Source organism: Mobula hypostoma, chromosome 12, assembly GCF_963921235.1.
Source record: "Mobula hypostoma chromosome 12, sMobHyp1.1, whole genome shotgun sequence".
Taxonomy (NCBI): Eukaryota; Metazoa; Chordata; class Chondrichthyes; order Myliobatiformes; family Myliobatidae; genus Mobula; species Mobula hypostoma.
In genome coordinates, this window is record NC_086108.1 from 112,048,614 (window position 1) to 112,073,607 (window position 24,994).

Sequence of the window (24,994 nt, forward strand, 5' to 3'; positions counted from 1 at the left end):
CTTATTACTTCTTCAAAGAATTCCAACAGATTTCTCAGGCAAGATTTTCCCTTCAGAAAATCATGCTGATTTTGGCTGATTTTATCATGTGCCTCCAAGTGCCCTGAGACCTCATGCTTAAAAATTGACTCCAACATCTTCCCACCTACTGACATCAGGCTAACAGGCCTATAGTTTCTTTTCTTCTGCCTCCCTAACTTCTTGAAGAGTGGAATGACAATTGCAATTTTCCAGTCCTCCAGAACTATTCCAGGATTTAGTGATTCTTGAAAGATCATTACTATTGTCTCCACAATCTCTTCAGCTGCTTCTTTCAGAACCCTGGGGTGTTGTCGCTCTGCTCCAGTCCATGTGCCTAACCTTCAGATCTTTCAGCTTCCCAAGCACTTTCTCCCTCGTAATGGTGACTTCACACACTTCTGCCCTCAACACTCTTGAAGGTTCCGCAGTGAAGACTAATGCAGGATACTTATTCAATTCGCCTGACATTTCCTGGTTCCAAATTAATACCTCTCCTGCATCTTTTTCCAGTGGTTCAATATCTACATTCGCCATTCTTTTTCTCTTTGTACATATGCAAAATCGGTAAGCTTACCTTCATATGTCATCTTTTCCCTGCTTATGGCATTGAGTTGCTTTCTGTTGGCTTTTAAAAGCTTCCCAATTCTCTCACTTCCCACTAATTTTTGCTGGATTACATGCCTTCTTTTTTTTGCTTTTATGTTGCCTTTGATTTCCCTTGTTGCATCATTCTGTCTTTAGAAAACTCCTTCTTTGGGATGTATCTATCCTGTGCCTTCCAAATTGCTCCCAGAAATATCAGCCATTCATGTTCTGCCATCATCCCTGCTTAGTGTCTTCTTCGAATCAACATTGGCCAGCTCCACTCTCATGCCCCCATAAACCCCTTTTCCTCACTGTAATACTGATACATTTGACTTTAGCTCCTCTCTCTCAAATTGCAGATTTAATTGTATCATATAGTAAACACTGACTCCTAAGCGTTCCTTTACCTTAAGCTCTCTAATCAAATCTGCTCATTACACAACACCCAAACCATAATAGCCTTTCCCTATTGAACTCTGTCAAGGCCTAGACAGAGTAGATGTGGAAATGATTTTTCCCACAGTGGGAGAGTCTAGGACAAGAGAGCACAGCTTCAGGATAGAGGGGCGCCCTTTCAAAACAGAAATTTGGAGAAATTTCTTTAGCCAAAGGGTGGTGAATTTATGGAATCTGTTGCCACATGCAGCTGTTGGAGGCCCAGTTGTTGTGTGTATTTAAGGCAGAGAATGATAGGTTCTTGATTGGACATGGCATCAAAGATTACGGGGAGAAGGCCCAGAACTGGGGTTGAGGAGGAGATAGCAAAAAGGCTCTGCCATGACTGAATATATATACAGCTTAACTCATTTCACCACGCTGTTGTGCCTTTTTCACCACGTGAGGTTCTGGGTGATGTGGATGCCAAGGAACTTAAAGCTATTTACCCTCACAACCCCAGATCCATAGATGTTAATAGGGGTTAGCCCATCTTCATTCCTTCTGTAATCCACTACCAGCTCCTTTGTTTTTATAACATTGAGGGAGAGGTTGTTTTCTTGACACCACTGTGTCAGAGAGATGACTTGTAAAAGCACAGACCGATGTTGTCTGTTTTGCAGCCATGGTCATCTTTATGTTGAGGGCCTTGCTGACGAGTTTATTAACCATAACCATATAACAATTACAGCACGGAAACAGGCCATCTCGGCCCTTCTAGTCCGTGCCAAACTCCTATTCTCACTTAGTCCCACCGACTTGCCCTCAGCCCATAACCCTCCATTCCTTTCCTGTCCATATATCTGTCCAATTTAATTTTAAACAACAACATCGAACCTGCCTCAACTACTTCTGCTGGAAGCTCGTTCCACACAGCTACCACTCTCTGAGTAAAGAAGTTCCCCCTCATGTTACCCCGAAACTTTGCCCTTTAACTCTCAACTCATGTCCTCTTGTTTGAATCTCCCCCACTCTCAATGGAAAAGCCTATCTACGTCAACTCTATCTATCCACCTCATAATTTTAAATACCTCTATCAAATCCCCCCTCAACCTTCTACGCTCCAAAGAATAAAGACCTAACTTGTTGAACCTTTCTCTGTAACTTAGGAGATGAAACCCAGGCAACATTTTAGTAAATCTCCTCTGAACTCTCTCAATTTTATTGACATCTTTCTTATTGAGGTAGAGAAAGGAGGAGGAATGATGCATTGCTGCCTAGCTGAGTGTAGACTATCAGCCATTTTAGCATGATCCCCATAGTCCATCATGGGTGATTAGTGAGGGCTATGCAAACTTGATCAGGGATTCACTGCATGAAGGTTCTTTAACAATAAAACAAGGATGGTGATTTCCCAGGAGAGACAGCAGGGTGTCCATTAGCTCTGAAGGCCTAACTTCACCAAGACTGGGCAAGGACAGCAAATGTTTGGCATGCTCAGACTCCAAAGGTCTGTGAAAGGTAAATTTTCAGCGATTGGCATTTATTGTGTTCAGGCGGGTGTTCAAGCAGACTCACCACCCTCGCAGCCGTGGAGATTCTGAGTGATACTACCACATAGTAAATAAAACTTGGTGTCATCGGCAGTGATTTCTCACAGTGCAAATTGGGCCTCTGCTTGTACAAACCAACCAAAAGATTTTGCTCCAGATCTCCAGCAGTTTCAATGTGACTGCGTTGGCCAACATGTACAATAACTCTGGAATCGTGCTAGAGCATCGGGGTCACCAGTGTAGGATTTTGCAAATGAAATGAAGTGAGGCAATTTATATTTAACAAAATCCATAACACGTTTTATTGAACTTCAAAGCGTACACACGTGTAATAAAACTCTTTACATAATAACGTCATCACGTCAGAGCAGCCTCTAAAGTGAACCCCCGGCTCAAGGTTGGTGCGTCTCTTTCTATTGTACGGCTTTATTTGAATTTAATGAATAAAATGTTTGAATTGTTTTCTACATTTATATTTATTTTACTATTATTACAAATGAGCTCAATTTTGTTACACTCAGAAAATGCTGGAGGAACTCAGTAGGTCAGGCAGCATCTATTGAGAGGAATAAACAGTCGATGTTTCAGACCGAGACCCTTCATCAGGACTGGAAAGGAAGGGGGAAGAAGCTGGAGGGAGGGGGAGGAGTACAGACTGGCAGGTGATAGGTGAGACCAGGTGAGGGGGAGGATGGGTGGGTGGGGAGGGAGGTGGAGTACAGACTGGCAGATGATAGGTGAGACCAGGTGAGGGGGAGGATGGGTGGGTGAGGAGGGAGGGGGAGGAATACAGACTGGCAGGTGATAGGTGAGAGCAGGTGAGAGGGAGGATGGGTGGGTGGGGAAGGAGGGGGAGGAATACAGACTGGCAGGTGATAGGTGAGACCAGGTGAGGGGGAGGATGGGTGGGTGGGGAGGGAGGAGGAGGAGTACAGACTGGGAGGTGATAGGTGAGAGCAGGTGAGGGGGAGGATGGGTGGGTGGGGAGGGAGGGGGAGGAGTACAGACTGGCAGGTGATAGGTGAGACCAGGTGAGGGGGAGGATGGGTGGGTGGGGAGGGAGGGGGAGGAGTACAGACTGGCAGGTGATAGGTGAGGCCAGGTGAGGGGGAGGATGGGTGGGTGGGGAGGGAGGGTGGATTGAGAAGCTGGAAGTTGATAGGTGGAAAAGGTGAAGGACTGAAGGAGGAATCTGGAGATGAACGTGGACCATGGGAGAAAGGGAGGGGAGAAGGGGGACGAGGGGGGACACAGAGGGAGGTGGACAGGTGAGGAAATGAAAAGGGGTAGGAGGGGAGATAGATTGGGGAACTGAAGATTGGGGGGAGGGCGAGAAATTATCGGATGCTAGAGATATCGATGCTCATCTTGCAATACTAATTGATGAGCTGATACAGAGATGAAATGGTTCACACTCAGTAATCGCACCAGGGAGGACACACTGCGTTCCACATCTCCGCAGCCTGCATTCTTGTTCTGGCATCACCAGTGTAGTTGATGTCGTTTGCAGTCCACACGCCGACACCACGGAGGTTCAGTTTCAGCACGATAGACACCCTCATAGAAATGCTCTCGGGATCATCGTACCAGACCTCGTGGTACGTGTTACCAACCTGCAAACGAGCAAAGGGGAAATGCACAGATTGAGAGGAGACCAGGCTGAAATTGTTCGGTGGAGTAATTTGGGTGGCACGTTAGTGCTGGAGAGGGAGGATCTGTATCACGATTCCCGTGAACAGGTTCATTTCTGTCCTCTGGTACTGTATGTGCAGGGGTAGTAGTGTGTGTGTGTTTGGGTGGGGTCTATATTCACTCTGTCCTTGTCCATTTCCCCCAGGTGCTTCAGTTTTTTTCCCACATCATAAAGAGCCCACGGGAGGTTCCTTTCCTTTTCCTATGTCACATTATTCTTGGCAGTGATCTGTTCCCATTGCTTCCCCCCTGACATCTTTCCACGAGGCCATCTGTTAACTTCTTTTGAACAAGAAAGCCCAGCTATTGCCCATCGTTCTTCGTCTCATTAGAATTATCAAGGTTGGGAAAGATATGTGATCGTGGCAGCATCAACGTCAGGAATTTCAGACTCAGGAAGTGTTGAAACAGCTCTCCACCCAAATTCCCCGACTCTTGCCGGGACTTTGGTTCTGAAAACCCATAGCAGAGTTTACATTAATTGCAGAAGGAGTGAAAGGAGAATTGATGGATTTTTGAGGGAGAATAAGTTTCAGAAAGGAGAGATGCAGGGAGGGAGGGATGGGACTGATTTTCTTAATGAAGAGGCTGGGTGTCAACATCACTGAAGATCTATCCTGAGTCCAACACGTTGATACAATATAAAGAAGACACATCGGTGGCTGAATTTCATTACGGTTTGAAATTTGGTCTGTCATCAAAGACTCTAGCAATTTCTACAGATGTAACATGGAGAGCATTCTAATTGGATGCATCACTATCTGATCTGAAGGGGCAACTGCACTGGAGTGGAAAAATCGGCAGAAGTTTGCAAACTCAGACAGCTCCATCATTCCCAGCATTCTGGACATCTTTAAAAGGCGATGTCTAAAGAAGGCGATATCCAACATTAATGACCACCATCACCCAGGACATGCCCTCTTCTCATTGTAACCATCAGGGAGGAGGTACAGGAGTTTGAAGATGCACACTCAGTGTTTCAGAAACAGCTTCTTCCCGTCCGCCATCGGATTTGTGAATGGACATTGGACCCATGGACACGACCTCACTGCTGTCTTGCTTTCTTTTTGCATTACTTATTTAGTTTAATTTGACTGGTTCTCCAAAGAAGCAGGAAAAGTCTTTGCACAGTTCCAGAGTAACAACATGCCAGTACCTGAAGCAACCAAACAGCAACTGAGGAGAACTGGAAGAGTGCATGGGCGAGAGAAGCATCTAGAAACAATGGAGAAGGTTTAAGCCAGAGTAATCCTGGTGCTGATAGGAGCACCTGAAGCTGTGAAATCTGGATTGGGAGATTGACTCCAACAAATCCCAGGAACAACATCTGAGATCTCAATCCAGAAGAGTGAACTGATAGGAACAAGAATACAATGCTGAACCCTCAAGCTGCCAGGCCTCTGTAACAGGACCTGAGACTGAGGGGAAAAAATCACATACACACCACCCTTAAGGAGTGAGAAAAAATATAGATTACTGGGGTCCATGTATTGGGGATCAAATTTTAGGCAATTGAAAGTATTAACTAGAAACTTTGCAGATAATAATGAGACCAGAAACAGACAAAAACTCTAAATGTGATGATCACCAACATGAGTCTAAGTGAATGTCTACAGAAATCTTAGACATTGGTGAAGATAAGCCAGTATATATAGTACATCCTAAAAATTAGCCATCTGTGACACAGAAACCGTTACGAGACTCTCCCAACCACGCCAGTGTTTGTAATTTAGATGCTCTATCTCCCGAGAGTATGGATAGCTGGTACAGCTGCTTTAAGAGTTCAGGATGTTCTCACTAATTGGTAATTGTGTTTTGGGTGCTAAGAATCGAGTATTTAAAGAACCGGAACTGCAGTTTGGTGCTCAATTGTAAGCTTACTAGTGATATTGACTAGCATTTGTTGTGTTCAGATCCAGTGGCTCGATCCTTGCTTCGAGGTGCTCCAAAGGGCAAGGGCATTCACAAAACTAGACCCATGGAGTGCACACAGTCTGATCCGTATTAGGGAAAGCGATGTGTGGAAGACTGCACTCAGTACACTGACAGGGCACTACAACTACTGAGTTATACCCTTCAGCCTTGCAAATTCTCCAGCGGTTTTCCAGGCCTTTATAAACAACATGCTCTAGGATACTTTTGCAAAAATCTTGCCGAACCAAGAGAGAATATCTATTTCAGTTCTCATCTCCAGTCTCTCTATCTACACTTGATTCTAGACAATACTGTAGGATATCAACTAGTTACCACCAAACAGATCGGATGATTTGTGCTTTGCGGAGTTGTTTACACAGAATTTATTCAGTCTGGAAGACTGGAGTATTTGTATTGTAGGTGGAATGCTCTGATGCCCAGGTCCCCAATGTGTTCTGTAGATCATCTTACCAAGTAGACAAAATATGGGGCTTTCCAATCATCATCCCAGAACCTGCCAGTGAGTGATCTCGGCAGACTCTGCATGACGAGTTTGTATGGGATCCGTCTTGCTGCAGTATAACTACACGGGACAGATTGGGAAGTCATTTCCAGTTCACAGTCACCCACCTGAGAAATATAGAGAGAGAAACAAATTGTGGATGTAAATACAGTCACTCTGATAATATGAAAAATACACAGAAAGTATAATTGGTGTCTACGGTGACTCCATCGGAGTCATTAGGTATGATATTGAAGAAACATTTATCACACAAAATCATCAAGAATTCAGGTGATAGAGAAGGGTTATGGCACAAGGGAAAATGATCAAAGTTCAAAGTTCAGACAAAATTTATCATCATACTACAGATATATATCACTGTATGCTATACTGAGTTTCATTTTCTTGTGGGCATTCACAGTAAGTACAGAGAAACACAACAGAGTCAATGAAAGACCACTTCCAACAGGACAAACAACCAATGTTCAAAAGACCACAAACTGTGCAAATAGAAAAGAAAAAAAACAATAATAGTAAATAAGCAATAAATATCATGAAGATGGGATGAAGAGTAGTTGAATGTGACTCCATGGATCACGGGAACAGCTCAGTGATGGGGTGAGTGAAGCTGAGTGACACTACCCCCTCTGGATGAACCTGCTTGTCGAGGGGTAATTCTGCTCCTATGTCTTATAGTCTTCTCAATAATATCACCTCTTACCCTGAGAAAGCGCTTGCAGGTGTAGTCATAACCGTACCAAGCAACGCCCATCACCAGCTTTCTGGAGTCAATGCCCAGTCTGATATAATCCGACATTCCTGAAAGGACAAATTGTATAAATTGGATCTCAGTCAGCTTTGTGAGAGGGTGAGGCTGAGGTTCTCATAGAACCTACCTGACAAAACCCGGTGATAGGGAGCACTTGACCTTGCAACACAACCATCCCGCAGGTCATTTGGAATGTCATAGGATGCCACAAATAAAATGTCACAGGCTTGTGAAATTGCTAAAAAGTCATAACATCGTTCGTTCTTGCAGTGTGGTGACCAAGGTACGTGAAAGGAGATCTGAGGGCCAAAGAACAATGAGAAATCAGTCTCATATTATTATTTACACTGGGAAATAATCTCCAGCAGACAATTCCCCACACACCAACACTGTGACAGTGTTGGACACTGGCCTCAGTATATCAGAGGTACGTTTGAAATTTTCTGTTTTCCTGATCCAGTAATAACCAGGGCAAGTTCTGCCTCCATCATCACAGTCACAGTCACCATGCTTTGAGGAACCGTATTACAGGAAAGGGACAATACTGGTACCACAAGGTGGTGTAGAAACAGATAACTGTACAGAAGAATGGGAGATGGTTCCTCCTCCAATGATTCATCCTTGTGCCTCCAAAAATGTAGCCCCTCCACTTTGACATTCAACACTGTTGTAACATAGTTATTTGATTGACCTCTGCCTTCCTATTAGTCTGGCCATTCTCCTCTGATTGCTCATGGCATTTTTGCCCACAGAACTGCCATTCACTGGATGTCTTGTTTTTTTGTTTGTGCATCATTCTCTGTAACTCTGGAGACTGTTGTGTGTAAAAATCCCACGAGAGCAGCAGCTTCTAAGATACGCAAACCACCCCATCTGGCACCAACAATCATTCCAAAGAAGAAAGCCCTTAACTCCAAGTGGAGTCCTCGGGACACCATCACGACGGCGTTTTTCTTTTAGCAAGCTTTCTTATTTTTATGAGGCCAAGTTGCTAGCTCGACGCTCAACCCAGCACGGATGGAAAGCATGCAAGGGAGCCGGCCAGATTCGAACTCGGGAGTCTTTGCTCCGAAGTCTGGCACTGATGTCACTACGCTACCAGCCAGACTTCCAATCATTCCAAGTTCAATGTCATTTAGCTCAGATTGCTTCCCCATTCTGATGTTTGGTCTGAACAACATCTGAAACTTCACCATGTCTGCATTCTTTTATGCTTTGAGATGCTGCCCAGTGATTGGCTGATTAGATATTTGCATTAATGAGCAGGTGTACAGATGTACCTAATAAAGTGGCCACCGAGTGCATGCAGAGTGTTCCCATCAAATAAAACTTGAATATTTGACCATTTTACCTGAGATCCAGGTAGCTCTTGGTGGAAATGTGAGGCAGTTTCTTTAATGAACTCAGTTACTTTATGATACTGATCAGACCCTTTTTCAACCATTTCCAGAAGCTCTAAATACATTCCATCCATATGTCGGAATTTTACGATGCTTGAAGTGTATTTCATCCAATTTCTTCTAAAATGCCTGCTTTCAATGTCAGACATTGTTAAGCTGCCTGATAAGGGGTAAAACACAGCTCAGTTCAGACAACAGACAACAGGATGTACAGAATGTTACAAGGCATGATCAATTGAACATACAAACATAAGAAATAGGAGAAAGAGTCGTCCATCTGCCTGTCGAGCATGCCCCACTCCGCCATTCAATAAGATCACGGCTGATCTGACCATGGACACTTCTCCACCTACCTGCCTTTTCCCTATAACCCTTAAGTCCCCTACTATGAAAAAATCTATCCCTCCACGTCTTAAATATATTTACTGAGGAAGCCTCCACTGCTTCATTGGGCAGAGAATTCCACAGATTCACCACTCTCTGGGAGAAGCAGTTCCTCTTCATCTCCATCTTGAACTACGCCTCTGAATCTTGAGGCTATGTCCCCTAGTTCTAGTCTCACCTACCAGTGGAAACAACTTTTCTGCCTCTATCTTATCTATCTCTCTCATAATTTTATGTTTCTATAAGATCCCCTCTCATTATTTTGAATTCCAGCGAGTACAGTCCCAGTCAACTCAATCTCTCCTCATAGTCTAACCCCATCATCTCTGGAATCAACCTGGTGAACCTCCTCTGCACTGCCTCCAAAGCCAATATATCCTTTTTCAAGTAAGGAGACTAGGACTGCATACAGTACTCTAGGTGTGGCCTCACCAGTACCCTGTGCATAACCTCCCTGCTCTTAAATTCAATCCCTCTAGCAATGAAGGCCAACATTCCATTTGGCTTCCTGATAGCCTGCTGTACCTGCAAACCAACTTCTTGTGATTCATGCACATGAACTCCCAAATCCCTCTGCACAGCAGCGTGCTGCAATTTTTACCATTTAAGTAATAATCTTTTCTTACATTTTCCCTTCCAGAGTGCATGACCTCGCATTTTCCGACATTGTACTCTATTTGCTCTTCTCTGTGGATTGTCACCTTGTCGCGGTGGAGAAGCTTGTGTGGTCCTGTGATCCCGAGAGCAATGCCGTCTGGAGCTGTGCTCCTGGTAGGGTCACCCATGCCGGTAAGGTCGAGGGTGAGGTCCCTGACAAAGAACAATCCAACCAAGACCTCAACGGTGAAACAGGCGGACGAAGTTACTTCGAACTCAACGGCTGTGAAGGCGGATGAAGGCTGCAACAAATCCGTCAGCTCCGATCGTCATGGTTTCCATGCCATTGGAATCAGTTGGTTGATTTGTGAAGTATCGTGTGCTTCTTGGAGTGCAACATCAAGTACACGTTAAACAAATACACGCACATGCGTCTTCGCTCTGTGGGCCACTTCTTCAGAATGAAGACCATCATCCTCAACCTCGAGGGATAGCCACTCTATCTGCCAGACCCTTTTTCACTTACTTAACCTATGCATATCTCTCTGAAAACCATATGATACAGGAGCGGAATGAGGCCATCTGGCCCATCGAGTCTGCTCTGCCATTCGATCGTGGCTAATCCCCTTTATCTCCTCCTCAACCCCAGTTTCTAGCCTTCTCCCCATAACCTTTGAAGCCATGTCCAATCAAGAACCTATCAATCTCTGCCTTAAATACACCCAACAACTTGGCCTACACAGCTGCATGTGGCAACAAATTCCACAAATTCCCACTGTCTGGCTAAAGAAATTTCTCCGCATCTCTGTTTTGAATGGATGCCCCTCTATCCTGAAGCTGTACCCTCTTGTCCTAGACTCTCCCACCATGGGAAACATCCTTTCCACATCTACTCTGTGTAGTCCTTTCAATATTTGAAAGGTTTCAATGAGATCCCCCTCATCCTTCTAAATTCAAGCAAGTACAAACGTTCCTCGTATGGTAACCCTTTCATTCCTGGAATCATCCTTGTAAACCTCCTCTGGACCCTCTCCAATTCCAGCACATCTCTTCTAAGATGAGAGGCCCAAAACTGTACACAATAGTCAACGTAAGGGCTCACCAGTGCCTTATAAAGCCTCAGCATCACATCCCTGCTCTTGTAATCTAGACCTCTTGAAATGAATGCTAACATGGCGTCTGCCTTCCTCACCATTGATTCAACCTACAAGTTAACCTTTAGGGTGTCCTGCACAAGGAATCCCAAGTCCTTTTGAAAGTCAGATCTTTTTTGATTTTCTCCACGTTTAGAAAACAGTCCACATATTTATTTCTACTACCAAAGTGCATGACCATGCATTTTCCAACATTGTATTTCATTTGTCACTTTCTTGCCCATTCTCCTCATCTGCCCAAGTCCTACTGCATCCTACCTGTTTCCTCAATACTACTTGCTTCTACACTAATATTCATATCATCAGCAAGCTTGACAACAAAGCCATCTATTTCATCATCTACGGCAGTTATATATAGCATAAAAGGAAGTTGACCCAACACCGACCCCTGCGGAACACCACGAGTCACTGTCAGCCAAACAGACAAGGATCCTTTTATTCCCACTCACTGCCTCCTACCAATCAGCCAATGCTCTAACCACCTTAGTAACTTTCCTGTAATACCATGGTAAGCAGCCTCGTGTGGCACCTTGTCAAAGGCCTTCTGAAGTCCAAATATACAACATCCACTGCATCCCCTTTATCTATGCTACTTGTAATCTCCTCAAAGAATTCCAATAGTTTGGCAGGCAGGATTTAGCCTTAAGGAAACCATGCTGACTTTGTACCATCTTGGCCTGTGTCACCAAGTTCTCCAGCACCTCGTCCTTAACAATGGACTCTACCACTGAAGTCGGACTAACTGCCTTAAATACACCCAATGACTTAGCCTCCACTACCACCCTCTAAAAAAAAATTTGCTGCCTCGATTCAGCCTTGGACACAGCGCTTAAATCCATCGAACTCTGGGTCCTCCTCACCCTCGGTGACAGGCCCGTCACCTCACCTCGGTTCTGCCCAGTCGAATTGCCTTCAAGTCCAAAGGGAAGTTACAGACTATTACTGGCAATGATCGTTTGCCAGTAAAAGTGTTCCAAACATCACTCCTGGCAATGAGTTCCACACACCACCGCTCTCTGGATAAAGAACCTACCTCTGACACCCCCATAATTTCTTCCAGTCAACATACAGTAAAATTGTGCCCCTTTGAGCCATTTCTACCCAGGGAAAAAGACTGGCTTTCCGTTCTATCTGCACCTCTTATCAACTTGTACACCTCGATCAAATCACCTTTCATCCTCCTTCGCCCCAAAGAGAAAAGCCCTACCTCAGAATCAGAATCAGGTTTAATCTCGCCGGCATGTGGTGTGAAATTTGTTAACTTAGCAGCAGCAGTTCAATGCAATACATCATACAGCAGAGAAAAAAAAAAGAGTAATAATAATAAATAAACAAGTAAATCAATTATGTATATTGAAAATAGATTTAAAAAATATACAAAATACTGCATATTAAAAAAAGTGAGGTAGTGTCCAAAGATTCAACGTCCATTTAGAAATCAAATGGCAGAGGGGAAGAAGTTGTTCCTGAATCGCTGAGTGTGTGCCTTCAGGCTTCTGTACCTCCTACCTGATGGTAACAGTGAGAAAAGGGCATGCCCTGGGTGCTGGAGGGTCCTTAATAATGGATGCTGCCTTTCTGAGACACCGCTCCCTAAAGATGTCCTGGGTACTTTGTAGGCTAGTGCCCAAGATGGAGCTGACTAGATTTACAACCTTCTGCAGCTTGTTTTGGTCCTGTGCAATAGCCCCTCCACACCAAACAGTGATGTAGACTGTCAGAATGCTCTCCACAGTACATCTGTAGAAGTTTTTGAGTGTATTTGTTGACATACCAAATTTCTTCAGACTCCTAATGAAGTATAGCTGCTGTCTTGCAATCTTGCCTTCTTTATAACTGCATCGATATGTTGGGACCAGGTTAGAATCTCAGAGATCTTGACACCCAGGAGCTTGAAACTGCTCATTCTCTCCACTTCTGATCCCTCTATGAGGATTGGTATGTGTTCCTTTGTCTTGCCCTTCCTGAAGTCCACAATCAGCTCTTTCATCTTACTGACACCGAGTGCCAGGTTGTTGCTGTGGCACCACTCCACTAGTTGGCATATCTCACTCCTGTATGCCCTCTCGTTACCACCTGAGATTCTACCAACGATGATTGTATTGTCAGTAAATTTATAGATGGTGTTTGAGCTATGCTTAGCCACACTCACCTCAAGCTATCCTCATATGGCATGCATGTTAGTCCAGACAGCATCCTGGTAAATCTCCTCTATACCCTCTCTAAAGCTTCCACATTTTTCCTTTAGTGAGGTGACTGGAACTGAATGCAATACTCCAAGTGTCGTCTAACCAGAGCTTTATAGAGCTTCAACATTACTTCATGGCTCTTGTACTCTTGAATGTATTGCAAGACAGAATTGGTGTTAAAACATAAGACATAAACATTGGAGCAGAATTAGGCCATTTGGCCCTTCTAGTCTGCTCTGCCAATCCACAGTTGATTTAGGATCCATCTCAACTCCATTCTCTTGCCTTCTCCCCTTAACCTTTAATGCCCTGACTAATCGAGAACATATCAACCTCCACTTTAAACATACCCAATGACTTTGCATCTGTGGCAATGAATTCCGCAGATTTGCCACTCTGGCTCAAGGAATTCTTCCTCATATCTGTTCTAAATGAATGTCCCTCTGTTCTAAAACTGTGCTGTCAGGTCCTAGACTCCCCAAATATAGGAAACATTCTCTCCATCCACTCTGTCTGGGCATTTCAATATTCAAAAAGTTTCAATAAGATCCCCCTTCATTCTTCTAAACTCCAGCAACTAAAGGCTCAGATTCATCAAATGTTCCTCATACAGTAAACCAGTAATTCCAGGGATCATTCTCGTGGACCTCCTCTGCACCCTCTCCAGTATCAGCACATCCCTTCTCAGATAGAGAACCCAAAACTGCTCACAATACATCATGTGTGGTCTGATCGATGCCTGTGATTGCACCCTTCCCATTCCTGAGTTCTACCCTAATTAACCATTTAGATCTATAGATGTTAATCACAAACTATTCACTCTCTCGGCTGTGATAAAATGAGTTACTGTACCTTTCAAGACAATTCGAGCGTTATTTGCATGAGCAGTACAAACAGCCTCCGGTTCAGTGCGTAGGGCGACTACAATTGTTGTGATCTTCGACCAGTCGTAAAGCTTCCAATCACTCTCGTCAAGGTGAAAGGCAAATACCTTGAATAAAAATAAAACTGCCATCTGAGGTAATGGAAACATCAAAAGTCTCATACAATAATATAGATTTGCATAGCATATAGCATTACAAAGAACAATTACAAGAAGGTCTTTACAAAGAAGGCACGGCAGCACCTCTACTTTCTTAGAAGTTTGCACAGATTCAGCAAGTTATCTAAAACTTTGTCAAATGTCTATAGATACACAGTGCAGAGTATACTGACTGGTTGCCTCATGGCCTAGTATAGAGATACCAATACCCAGGAACAGATAAATCTAAAGATGGTGGTGGATTACAGCCCAGTCAATCACAGCCCTCCCCATCACTGGGCACATCTTCGAAGAGCACTGCCACAAGAAAGCAGCATCTATCATCAAGGACTCCCTCTATCCATTCAAGAGCTCTTCCCACAGGAAGGAGGTACAGGAACCTTGTGTCCCACACCACCAGGTTCAGAAACAGCTAATGCCCCTCAACCAACAGGAAGGAGGTACAGGAGCCTCAGGTCCCACACTACCAGGTTCAGGGACAGTTATTACCTCTCAACCATCAGACTCCCAAACCAACATGAGTAATCTCACTCAACTCAACACTGAACTGTTCCACAACCTACAGACTCACTCTCAAGGACTCTACAACTCATGTTCCCAGTAACTTGTATTTGTTTTTATTTATAGAATTTGTCTTCTTTTGCACATTGGTTGTTTATCAGTCTTTGTTTATGCATAGTTTTCATAAATTCCCTTATACTGCATTTCTGTTTTTCTGCAAACGCCTTCAGGAAAATGTCGTGTATGGTGACATTTATTTTTGATCATCAATTTACTTTGAAGGTTTTGAACTTTTAACACTGAACAGAGAACGGTACAGCGCAGAAACAGGCCCTTCAGCCCACAATATCTACCCCAAACATGAAGCCGAATCCAGCTACATCTCTACGGTCTGCACATGATTCATTTCCCTCTATGTGTCTATCTAACAGCCTCTTCAATGCCACGTTCATATCTGCTTCCGAATTACTTCATGTACTGAAGTAGTTCATTGTAAAATTATTGGTTTTCCGGCATATCCAATGATGACAGGAGGCCTGTGCAGGAGAGTTTTTAAAGTGGAAACACGGGAATAGTTCCACCCTCTCGACTTCAGAAGTCCGGGTCCACTGGTACAAGTAGTCGTCTCAGTTGGAGTATTCCTTGGTTGCAGTGGATGACCATGACTTCTGTACCTCGTCAGGACCTTCACTCTCCACGGAGCGCTGCAGGATCGTCTCCCTGGCTATTGAATCCCATCCACCCAGTCCGCCAGAGCTGACTTCACATGCTAGGACAAACATATGTCTACCTCACTGGGGTATGAGGCCCACCAGCTGCCCTCACCTTGTTTAGCCACCACTCAAAGCGGTGTGGCCCCTCCCATGCAAACAGCTTCCTGCACCGTAGGTGTGAGCTGACTGTTTAGTGGCACCAAAAGTAAGTGCTGTGCCCCAGAATGGACACGACAACCCCCTTCACCAGAGGAGCTACCCCTCCCTGGACACCCCATTCTCCCCTAATATCATTAAGGAATATACTTTTCTCCTGGGTCTGAGGTCGAGTTGGCGGGTAGACGCATTCAACCTGCAGATTATTTTGCTGACTTTTGAAGAAGCACAGTCTGCAGAAGGAAGATTAAGAGAATGGGTGAAGAAGCGCCAGATGGAATACGGTGTAGGGAAGTGCGTGTTCATGCACTTTGGTAGAAGGAATAAAGGCACAGACAGTTTTCTAAATGGGGGGCTAATTCAGAAATCAAAGGTGTCAAGGGATTTGAGACTCCACGTGCAGGATTTCCTAAAGGTTAATCTGCTGTTTGATCGGAGGTGAGGAAGGCAAATGCAATTCCTTGGCATTCATTTTGAGAGGACTTGAATACAAGAGCAAGGATGTAATGCTCGAATTGAATTAATTAAATTTATTACCTTCATACATCCTTCTTTTGGCCAGACATGCCCTGCACAAAAAGGACAGGTTGCACTTGAATCTGAGGGGGACCAATATCCTGGAGGGGAGGTTTGCTGAGGCTATTGGGGAGAGTTTAAATTAGAATTGCTGGGGTGTGGGAACCAAACTGAAGAGACAGAGGAAGGGATGGTTGGCTCACAAATCGAGAAAGCTTGTAGACAGTGTGAGCCGGCGGATAAGCAGGTGATAGAGAAGGGATGCGCTCAGACCGATGGTTTGAGATGTGTCTATTTTAATGCAAGAAGCATCATGAACAAAGCGGATGAGCTTAGAGCGTGGATTAATACTTGGAGCTATGATGTGGCCGTTACAGAGACTTGGATAGTGCAGGGGCAGGAATGGCCACTTAGAGTGCCAGGCGTTAGGCGTTAGAACAAGAAAGGGTCAATAACTTGACTGGGTGTTTTTTATAGACCACCCAATAGAAATAGGGACATCATGTAGCAGATAGGGGGATAGATTCTGGAAAGGACACCTTTGTTTGTCATGGTGGGAGATTTTAATTTCCCAAATATTGGTTAGCATCTCCCTAGAACAAGAGGTTTAGTTGGGGTGGAGTTTGTTAGGTGTGTTCAGGAAGATTTCCTGACACAATACGTAGATAAGCCTACAGGAGGAGAGGCTGTACTTGATCTAGTATTGGGAAATGAACCTGGTCAGGTGTCAGTGGGAGAGGATTTTGGAGATAGTGATCATAATTCTATCTCCTTTACCATATCATTGGAGAGGGATAGGAACAGAGAAGTTAGGAAATTGGACTAAGGGGAAATATGAAGCTATCAGGCAGGAACTTGGAAGCATAAATTAGGAACAGATGTTCTCAGGGAAATGTATGGCAGAAATGTGGCAAATATTCAGGGGATATCTGTGCGGCGTTCTGCATAGTTACGTTCCAATGAGACAGGAACCATGGTGTGCAAAGGCTGTTGAAAATCCAGTCAACAGGAAAAGAAAAGCTTACAAAAGGTTAAAAAAAAAGGTAATAATAGAGATCTAGAAAATGATAAGGCTAGCAGGATGGAGTTTAACAATGAAATTAGCAGAGCCAGAAGGGGCCATGAGAAGGCCTTGATGAGGAGGATTTAGGAAAGCCCCAAGGCATTCTACAGTTATGAGAAAAGCAAGAGGATAAGATGTGAGAGAATGGGACCAATCAACTGTGACAGTGGAAAAGTGTGTATGGAACCGGAGGAGATAGCGGAGGTACTTAATGAATACTTTGCTGCAGTATTCACGACGGAAAAGGACCTTGGTGATTGTCAGGATAGAACATAGTTCATAGAATAGTACAGCACAGTACAGGCCCTTTGGCCCACAGTGTTGTGCCAACCCTTAAACCCTCCCTCCCATATAATCCCCCAACTTAAATTCCTCCATATACCTGTCCAGCTGTCTCTTACAGCAGACTGAAAAGCTTGAGCATATAGACATTAAAAAGGAGGATGTGCTGGAGCTTTTGGAAAGCATGAAGTTGGATAAGTCACCAGGACCGGATGGGATATACCCCAGGCTATTGTGGAAGGCAAGGGAGGAGATTGCTGAGACTCTGGCAATGATCTTTGCATCATCAATGGGACGGGAGAGGTTCTGGAGGATTGGAGGGTTGCAGATGTTGTTCCCTTGCTCAAGAAAAGGAGTAGAGATAGCCCAGGAAATGATAGACCAGTGAGTCTTACTTCAGTGGTTGGTAAGTTGTTGGAGAAGATCCTGAGAGGCAGGATTTATGAACATTTGGAGAGGCATAATATGATTAGGAATAGTCAGCATGGCTTTGTTAAGGGCAGGTCATGCCTTACGAGGCTCATTGAATTTTTTGAGAGTGTGACTAAACACATTGATGAAGGTAGAGCTGTAGATGTCGTGTATATGAATTTCAAGGCATTTGATAAGGTACCCCATGCAAGGCTTATTGAGATCCTATATAGCTGTAACATTACCTCTCAGCTCTTGAACTCAATCCCACGGTTAATGAAGGCCAATGCACCGTATGCCTTCTTAACCACACGGTCAACCTGCGCAGCTGCTTTGAATGTCCTATGGATCTCTCTGATCCTCCACACTGCCAAGAGTCTTACCATTAATGCTATATTCTGTCATCATATTTGACCTACCAAAATGAACCACCTCACACTTGTCTGGGTTGAACTCCATCTGCGACTATCCACAACACCCCGAACCTTGTGTCATCAGCAAATTTACTAACCCATCCATCCACATCATTTATAAAAATCATGAAGAGAAAGGGTCCCAGAACAGATCCCTGAGGCACACCACTGGTCACTGACCTCCATGCAGAATATGACCCATCTACAACCACTCTTTGCCTTCTGTGGGCAAGCCAATTCTGGATCCACAAAGTAAGGTCCCCTTGCATCCTATGCCTCCTTACTTTCTTGTCAGACCTCACTTTGAGTACTGTGCTCAGTTCTGGTCACCTCAGTACAGGAAGGATGTGGAAGGCCACGATAGAGTGTTCATATAGAGGATGTTTCCTATAGTGGGAGGTCTAGCACCATTGGCCACCAACTCAGAATACAGCGGCATCCTTTCAGAACGGAGATAAGGAGGAATTTCTTTTGCCAGAGGGTGGTGAATCTGTAGACACAGGCGGCTGTTGAGTCCAGGTTGTTGGGTATATTTAGAGCAGAGGATGATAGATTATACAGCCCAGCAACTGGTCCTTGGACCCATCTAGTCCACGTTGAACTATTAATATCCCTTCGACCTGCACTGGGACCATAGCCCTATACACCCCTCCCATTTATGTACCTATCCAAATTTAACTTAAATGTTGAAATCAAAACCACATCGACCGCCCACTGGCAGCTCATCCCACACTCACTACCCTCTGAGTGAAGTTCCCCCTCATGTTCCCTTTAAACAATTCCTCTCGTTCTAGTCTCATCCCACACTCACTACCCTCTGAGTGAAGTTCCCCCTCATGTTCCCTTTAAACAATTCCTCTCGTTCTAGTCTTATCCCACACTCTCTACCTCTGAGTGAAGTTCCCCCTCATGTTCCCTTTAAACATTTCCTCTCATCCAACCTCAGTGGAAGAAGCCTGCTTGCATTTACCCTATCTATACCCCTCATAATATTGTATACTTTTATCACATCTCCCCTCATTCTCTAAGTTCTAAGGAATAAAGTCAAAAACCTGTTCAACATTACACTATCACTTAAGTCCTCAAGTTCTGACAACATCTTTGTAAATTTTCTCTGCACTCTATTAATCTTAATGATTTCTTTCCTGTAGGTAGAACCAGAACTGTACTTTATACTCCAAATTAGGCCTCACCAATGCCTTATACACTTCAATATTACATCCCAACTCCGGTACTCAATACTCTATTTACTGACTTCAATAATACATCCCATCTCTGGTACTCAATACTCTATTTACAAAGGCCAACATGCTAAAAGCTCTCTTTATGACGCTACCTAACTGTGACAACACTTTAAAGGAATTGTGGATATGTATTCATAGAAGTTCTGCTGTACCATAATCCTCGGTGCCCTGCCACTCACTCTGCAAATCCAACTCAACAGTTTGCCCTCCCAAACTGCAACATCTCACACTTGTCTGCATTAAATTCCAGCCGCCATTTTTTCAGCCTGTTCAGATCCCAGTGCAAGTTTTTATAGTCCTCCTCATTTCCCATGATGCCCCCAATCTTGGCTAATTTGTTAATCCAGTTCACCACATTATCATCCAGATCATTGACATAGATGACAAACAACCACAGACACGGTACCAATCCCTTCAGCACACCATTTGACACAGATGTCCAGTCAGAGAGACAACTATCTTACAACCAACTCTCTGGCTTCTCCCACAAGGCCAATGTTTCATCCAATTTACTACCTCATTCTGAGTGCCAAGCAACTGAAGCTTCTTGATCAACCTCCCATGTGAGACCTTGTCCAAGGCCTTGATAAAATCATTCACTTCCTTGTCTTCATCAACTTAATAAGATTAGTAGGGGTGCCAGAGGACTGGAAAATTGCAAATGTTCCTCCAATCTTTAAGAAAGGAAATTATAGACCATTTAGCCTGACCTCAGTGATTGGGAAGATGTCAGAGTCAATTGTTAAGGACGATGTGATGGAGTACGTGGTAAAACAGGACAAGATAGTGCAAAGTCAGCATGGTTTCCTTAAGGGAAAGTCCTGCCTGATGAACCTGTTGGACTCTTTGAGGAGATTACAAGTAGGATAGGTAAAGGGGAGGCAGTGGTTGTTGTATATTTGGACTTTCAGAAGGCCTTTGACAAGGTGCCACACATAAGGCTGCTTACCAAGTTAAGAGCCCATGGTATTACAGTAAAGTTACTAACATGTTTCGAGCATTGGCTGAATGGTAGGAGGCAGTGTGTGGGAATAAAAGGATGCTTTTCTGGTTGGCTGCCAGTGACTAGTGGTGTTCCGCAGGGTTCAGTGTTGGAACTACTTCTTTTTATGTTGTATATAAATGATTTAGATGATGGAATAGATGGCCTTGTTGCCAAGTTTGCAGATGATACGAAGATTGCTGGAGTGGGAGGTAGTGTTGAGGAGAAGGGTAGGATGCAGAATGACTTAGATAGATTGGGAGAATGGGCAAGAAAGTGGCAAGTGAAATACAATGTTGGAAAATGCATGATCATGCACTTTGGTAGTAGAAATAAATGTGCAGACTATTTTCAAAATGGGGAGAAAATCCAGGAATCTGAGATGCAAAGGGACTTGGAGTACTTGTGTAGAACACCCTGAAGATTAACTTGCAGGTTGAGTCAGTGGTGAGGAAGGCAAATGCAGGATTAGCATTAATTTCAAGGGGTCTAGAATACAAGAGCAAAGATGTGACGCTGAGGCTTTAGAAGGCACTGGTGAGGTCTCACCTTGAGTATTGTGAACAGTTTTAGGCTCCTCATCTTAGAAAAGATGTGCTGGCATTGGAGAGGGTCCAGAGGAGGTTCACAAGGATGATTCCAGGAATGAAAGGATTATCATATGAGGAACATTTGATGGCTCTGGGTCTGTACTCTCTGGAATTCTGAAACCTTTTGAATGTTGAAAGGCCTGGACAAAACCTGGATAACTGCAAGTCTATTGCTTTGCTCACGCTTGAGTGCTTGGTGGCGGTGCTGATGCTGGCTGTTTTTGCTGGTGGGGGAGGGGAATCGTTGCTCGCTGCCACGTCCATGTGGGGGGAAGGGACTTTGCAGTCCTTACGTTTAACTGCCATTCATTCTGTGGGGCACATCTCTGTTTTCGTGGATGTTCGTGAAGAAAAAGCATTTTTGGATTTCTCTGACATCAAGTTGGACCTTTGGACCTTTGAACCTTTGCTATATGGTCTTATGGGTGTCATAGGTTGTGGGAAGAAGGCAGGAGAATGGGATTGAGAGGGTAAATAAATCAGTTACGATGGAATGGAAGAGCAGACTCGATGGCCTAATTCTACTCTTACATCTTCTGATCTAATGGCCTTTCGTTCCTGCCCTGAATTAAATGTAATATCACTGACCACGTACCTGAATTGAATTTTGTAGAGAGGACAGAGTCCTTCGGTCCCACACCATCAGTTTCAGGATCAGTTATTACCCTGCAACCATCAGGCTCCTGAATCAGAGTGAATAACTTCACTCGCCACAACTCTAATCTGATTCCACAACCTACAGACTCACTTGGGTTGGGAGGTAGCATAGGAGTTAGCAGAACACTACAACAGTGCGGGGCACCAGTGATTGGAGTTTAATCCCAATGTCACCTGTAAGGAGTCTGTACGACCTCCCATGGAATACGTGTTTTCTCCAGGAGCTCCAGGCTCCTCCCACAGTCTAAAGACGTACTGGTTAATAGGTTAATTAGTCATTGTAAATTGTCCTGTGACTAGGCTCGGGTTAAATCGGGGGGAAGCTAGGTGGCGTGTCTCAAAGGGCTGGAAGGATCTGTCTGTGCTGTATCTCAATAAATAAACAAACTTTTAGGGGCTCTTTACAATTCTATTATTTTTCTTTATTTTCCTGTAAATTTCTGCAAGAAAATGAATCTTAGGGTAGTATATAGCAAAGTACATGTACTTTGGTAATAAATTTACTTTGAACATAGAAGGAGCTCCCTCACAATGCTCCTATTTAAATGTTGCTGCTCATTGCCGTCCAGGAGACAAGGAGTCACAGAACCACTTACCCTCGGGAATTCATAGGCCTCATCACTCACCTCGACTTCGGCCTGATTCTCTCGACGCAGAGGCTGGCACAGGTTTGGATCATCACACAAACATTCTGAGGCGATGGAAAGTTGCTTGTTGAAACTGTGGATCCACGGTGTGGTTATGAACAGACCTAGCACCAATTCCAGACTCCAGACCATCCTCTCTGTACAAACTCCACCAGAAATGTGACTTCTTTCCAGTAATCTGTACATGGCTGAGAATGACTCCTCTATTGTCTCTCTATCGCTCTCTCTCCCTGTATGTGGTAACAATGAAATATTGATGCAAAATTCGTGCTATCGAATGTAACTTTGTAGGATAAGTTACTTTCTCTCATCTCTCACATCCTTGAACAATAGACACAACTATCGCTTCCTCTTTAATTCGTCCAACATTCAGCCCCGGAACCTGAATTCTCTTCTCTCACAGATATGGACAAAGTTCATCCCAAAACCATGATTTGTACCAAATCTCCACCTTTCACATCTTTCCACTGTAACTTGGGCAATAATGATAAAGAAAAAAAGATTAGATTTATTTGACACATGTACATCATAACATCGAAACAACTGGTGAAATGGGCTGATTAGGTTTGACACATTTCACTGTATGTATCAATATGCAAGTAAAGCTAATCAAATGTAATCTAATTTTCAAGACTCAAGATTTAAATTTATTTGCCGAAACGTACAGTAAAACACGTCATTTGCGTGAACAACCAACAAGGGTGTGCTGCAGGCAGTCTGAAAGTTTCAGCACATGTAAGACCAGAAGACATAGGAGTAGAATTAGGCCATTCGGCCCATCGAAACTGCTCTATTTCATCATGGCTGATCCATTTTCTCTCTCAACCACACTCTCCTGCCTTCCTCTGTAAGTCTTGACACACTTACTAATCATGAACCTATCAATCTCCATTTTAAATATTCCCAACGATCTGGCCTCCACAGCCGCCCATGGCAGATTCACCATCCTCCAGCTAAAGACATTACTCCTCAGCTCCGTTCTAAGCAGACGTCACTCTATTCTGAGGTTTTGTCCTCTGGTCCCAGACTCACCCACTATTGGAAACATCCTCTCCACATCCACTCTACATCCACTCTATCTAGACCTTTCAATATTTGATAGGTTTCAATGAGATCCCCCTTCATTCTTCTAAATTCCAGCGAGTACAGGCCCAGAACCATCAAATGTTCCTTATACGTTAACCCTTTCATTCCTGGAATAATTTTTGTGAACTTCCTCTGAACCCTTTCCAATGTCAGCACATCCTTTGTTAAATAAAGGGCCCAAAACATCTCACAATACACCAAATGAGGCCTCACCAGTGCTTTATAAAGTCTCGGCGTTACATTCTTCCTTTTATATTCTAGCCCTCTCGAAATGAATGCCAAGATTTCATTTGCCTTCCTCACCATCGACTCAACCTGCAAATTAACATTTAGGGAATCCTGTACAAAGACTCCCAGGTCCCTCTGAAGCTCAGATTTTTGGATCTTCTTCACATTTAGAAAGTGGTCTACGCTCTTATTTCTTCTACCAAAGTGCTTGATCGTACACTTCCTGAAACTGTATTCCATCATTTCTTTGCCTATTTTCCTAATCTGTTTAAGTCCTTCTGCAGACTCGATGATTCCTCAACACTACCTGACTATCAACCCATCTTCCTATCATCTCCAAATTCAGCCACAAAGCCAGTAATTCTGTCATCCAAATTATTGATATGCAACTGTAATGCCCTGGATAAGATTTCTACTGCTATGGTGTAAGATAGTTTGTATCGGTAGTTTTCTGTGAAAGCACTGTGACATGCTGGTAAGTGTGTTTTGGCTTCGGCTAAAGATACGTTGTCCAACTTAGGAATGTGAGGCAGTCAATCAGGATTGTGGGATATGAGAGAAGGTTCTAGAGACCTGTGGGGAAGAGTTTTCTGAAGGACGGCAGTCTGGTTTGGGGTCCTTTTGGCGGGAGCTGTGAAGCGGGGCACAAAGGAAGATGTTGCAGAATGCCTTTGTAAGGAGACTCCCCATTGCAAGAAGTGCTTTGTGCAGATGAATGGCTCCAAGGAGGAAAGGCCAATACTGAGAGAGCAGTTCGTTTGAGATGGTTTTCAAGGGGAGTTTGGTATGTGGCGGATGCTTTCATGAAGACCGTGGGTCCAGCACGTGAGTAAAGGGATATACCCCGACTACTCCAGTATGAGCTCCAACGTTATGGCACATTGGACTGGTTTAACTGTAATGGGCCCTTTTAGTTTTTTTTTTGTAACTGTTCGTTAAAGTTGAAAATTTGTTTAACGTACTTTCTTTTTAATTTTATGCTAGCTGTATCATTTGTCATTTCTGGGGTTCTGATAACTGTAAATAGGCAGTATTTACACAGCATTCGCTCAGATCGAGGTTCCTTTAATCAGAACATCCCAATGTTCCTGTTTGGTTGAACTCCAAATCACACTGACCAAATGTATTTTGAAGCCTTGGAAAAATACTCACTCAGGACAACAAATACTTTTTCAGTCTTTAATTCCTTTCTCTGTTTTAGATGCTTTAATGCAGAAAGAGGGTATCAAAATAAAAACAACAAAATGAATTTTGAAAAAACACAGTTCCTGCTGTTACAGTCTCAGTTTAATTTCGGTCTACACACTTAATGTATCAAATAGTTACGT

At 43.8% G+C, this 24,994-nt stretch overlaps 1 protein-coding gene across 1 annotated transcript; it reads right to left on the reverse strand.

Moving 5' to 3' along the window:
- Positions 1-3,949: 3,949 nt before the first annotated feature.
- Positions 3,950-14,001, reverse strand: LOC134354547 (di-N-acetylchitobiase-like). The gene is made up of 6 exons (XM_063063465.1): positions 13,988-14,001; positions 8,763-8,971; positions 7,539-7,710; positions 7,364-7,461; positions 6,612-6,770; positions 3,950-4,147 (listed from the first exon to the last, which is right to left on the reverse strand). The coding sequence occupies exons 2-6, from the start codon at positions 8,958-8,960 to the stop codon at positions 3,950-3,952; spliced, it is 825 nt and encodes a 274-aa protein (XP_062919535.1). The 5' UTR covers positions 8,961-8,971; positions 13,988-14,001.
- Positions 14,002-24,994: the final 10,993 nt, after the last annotated feature.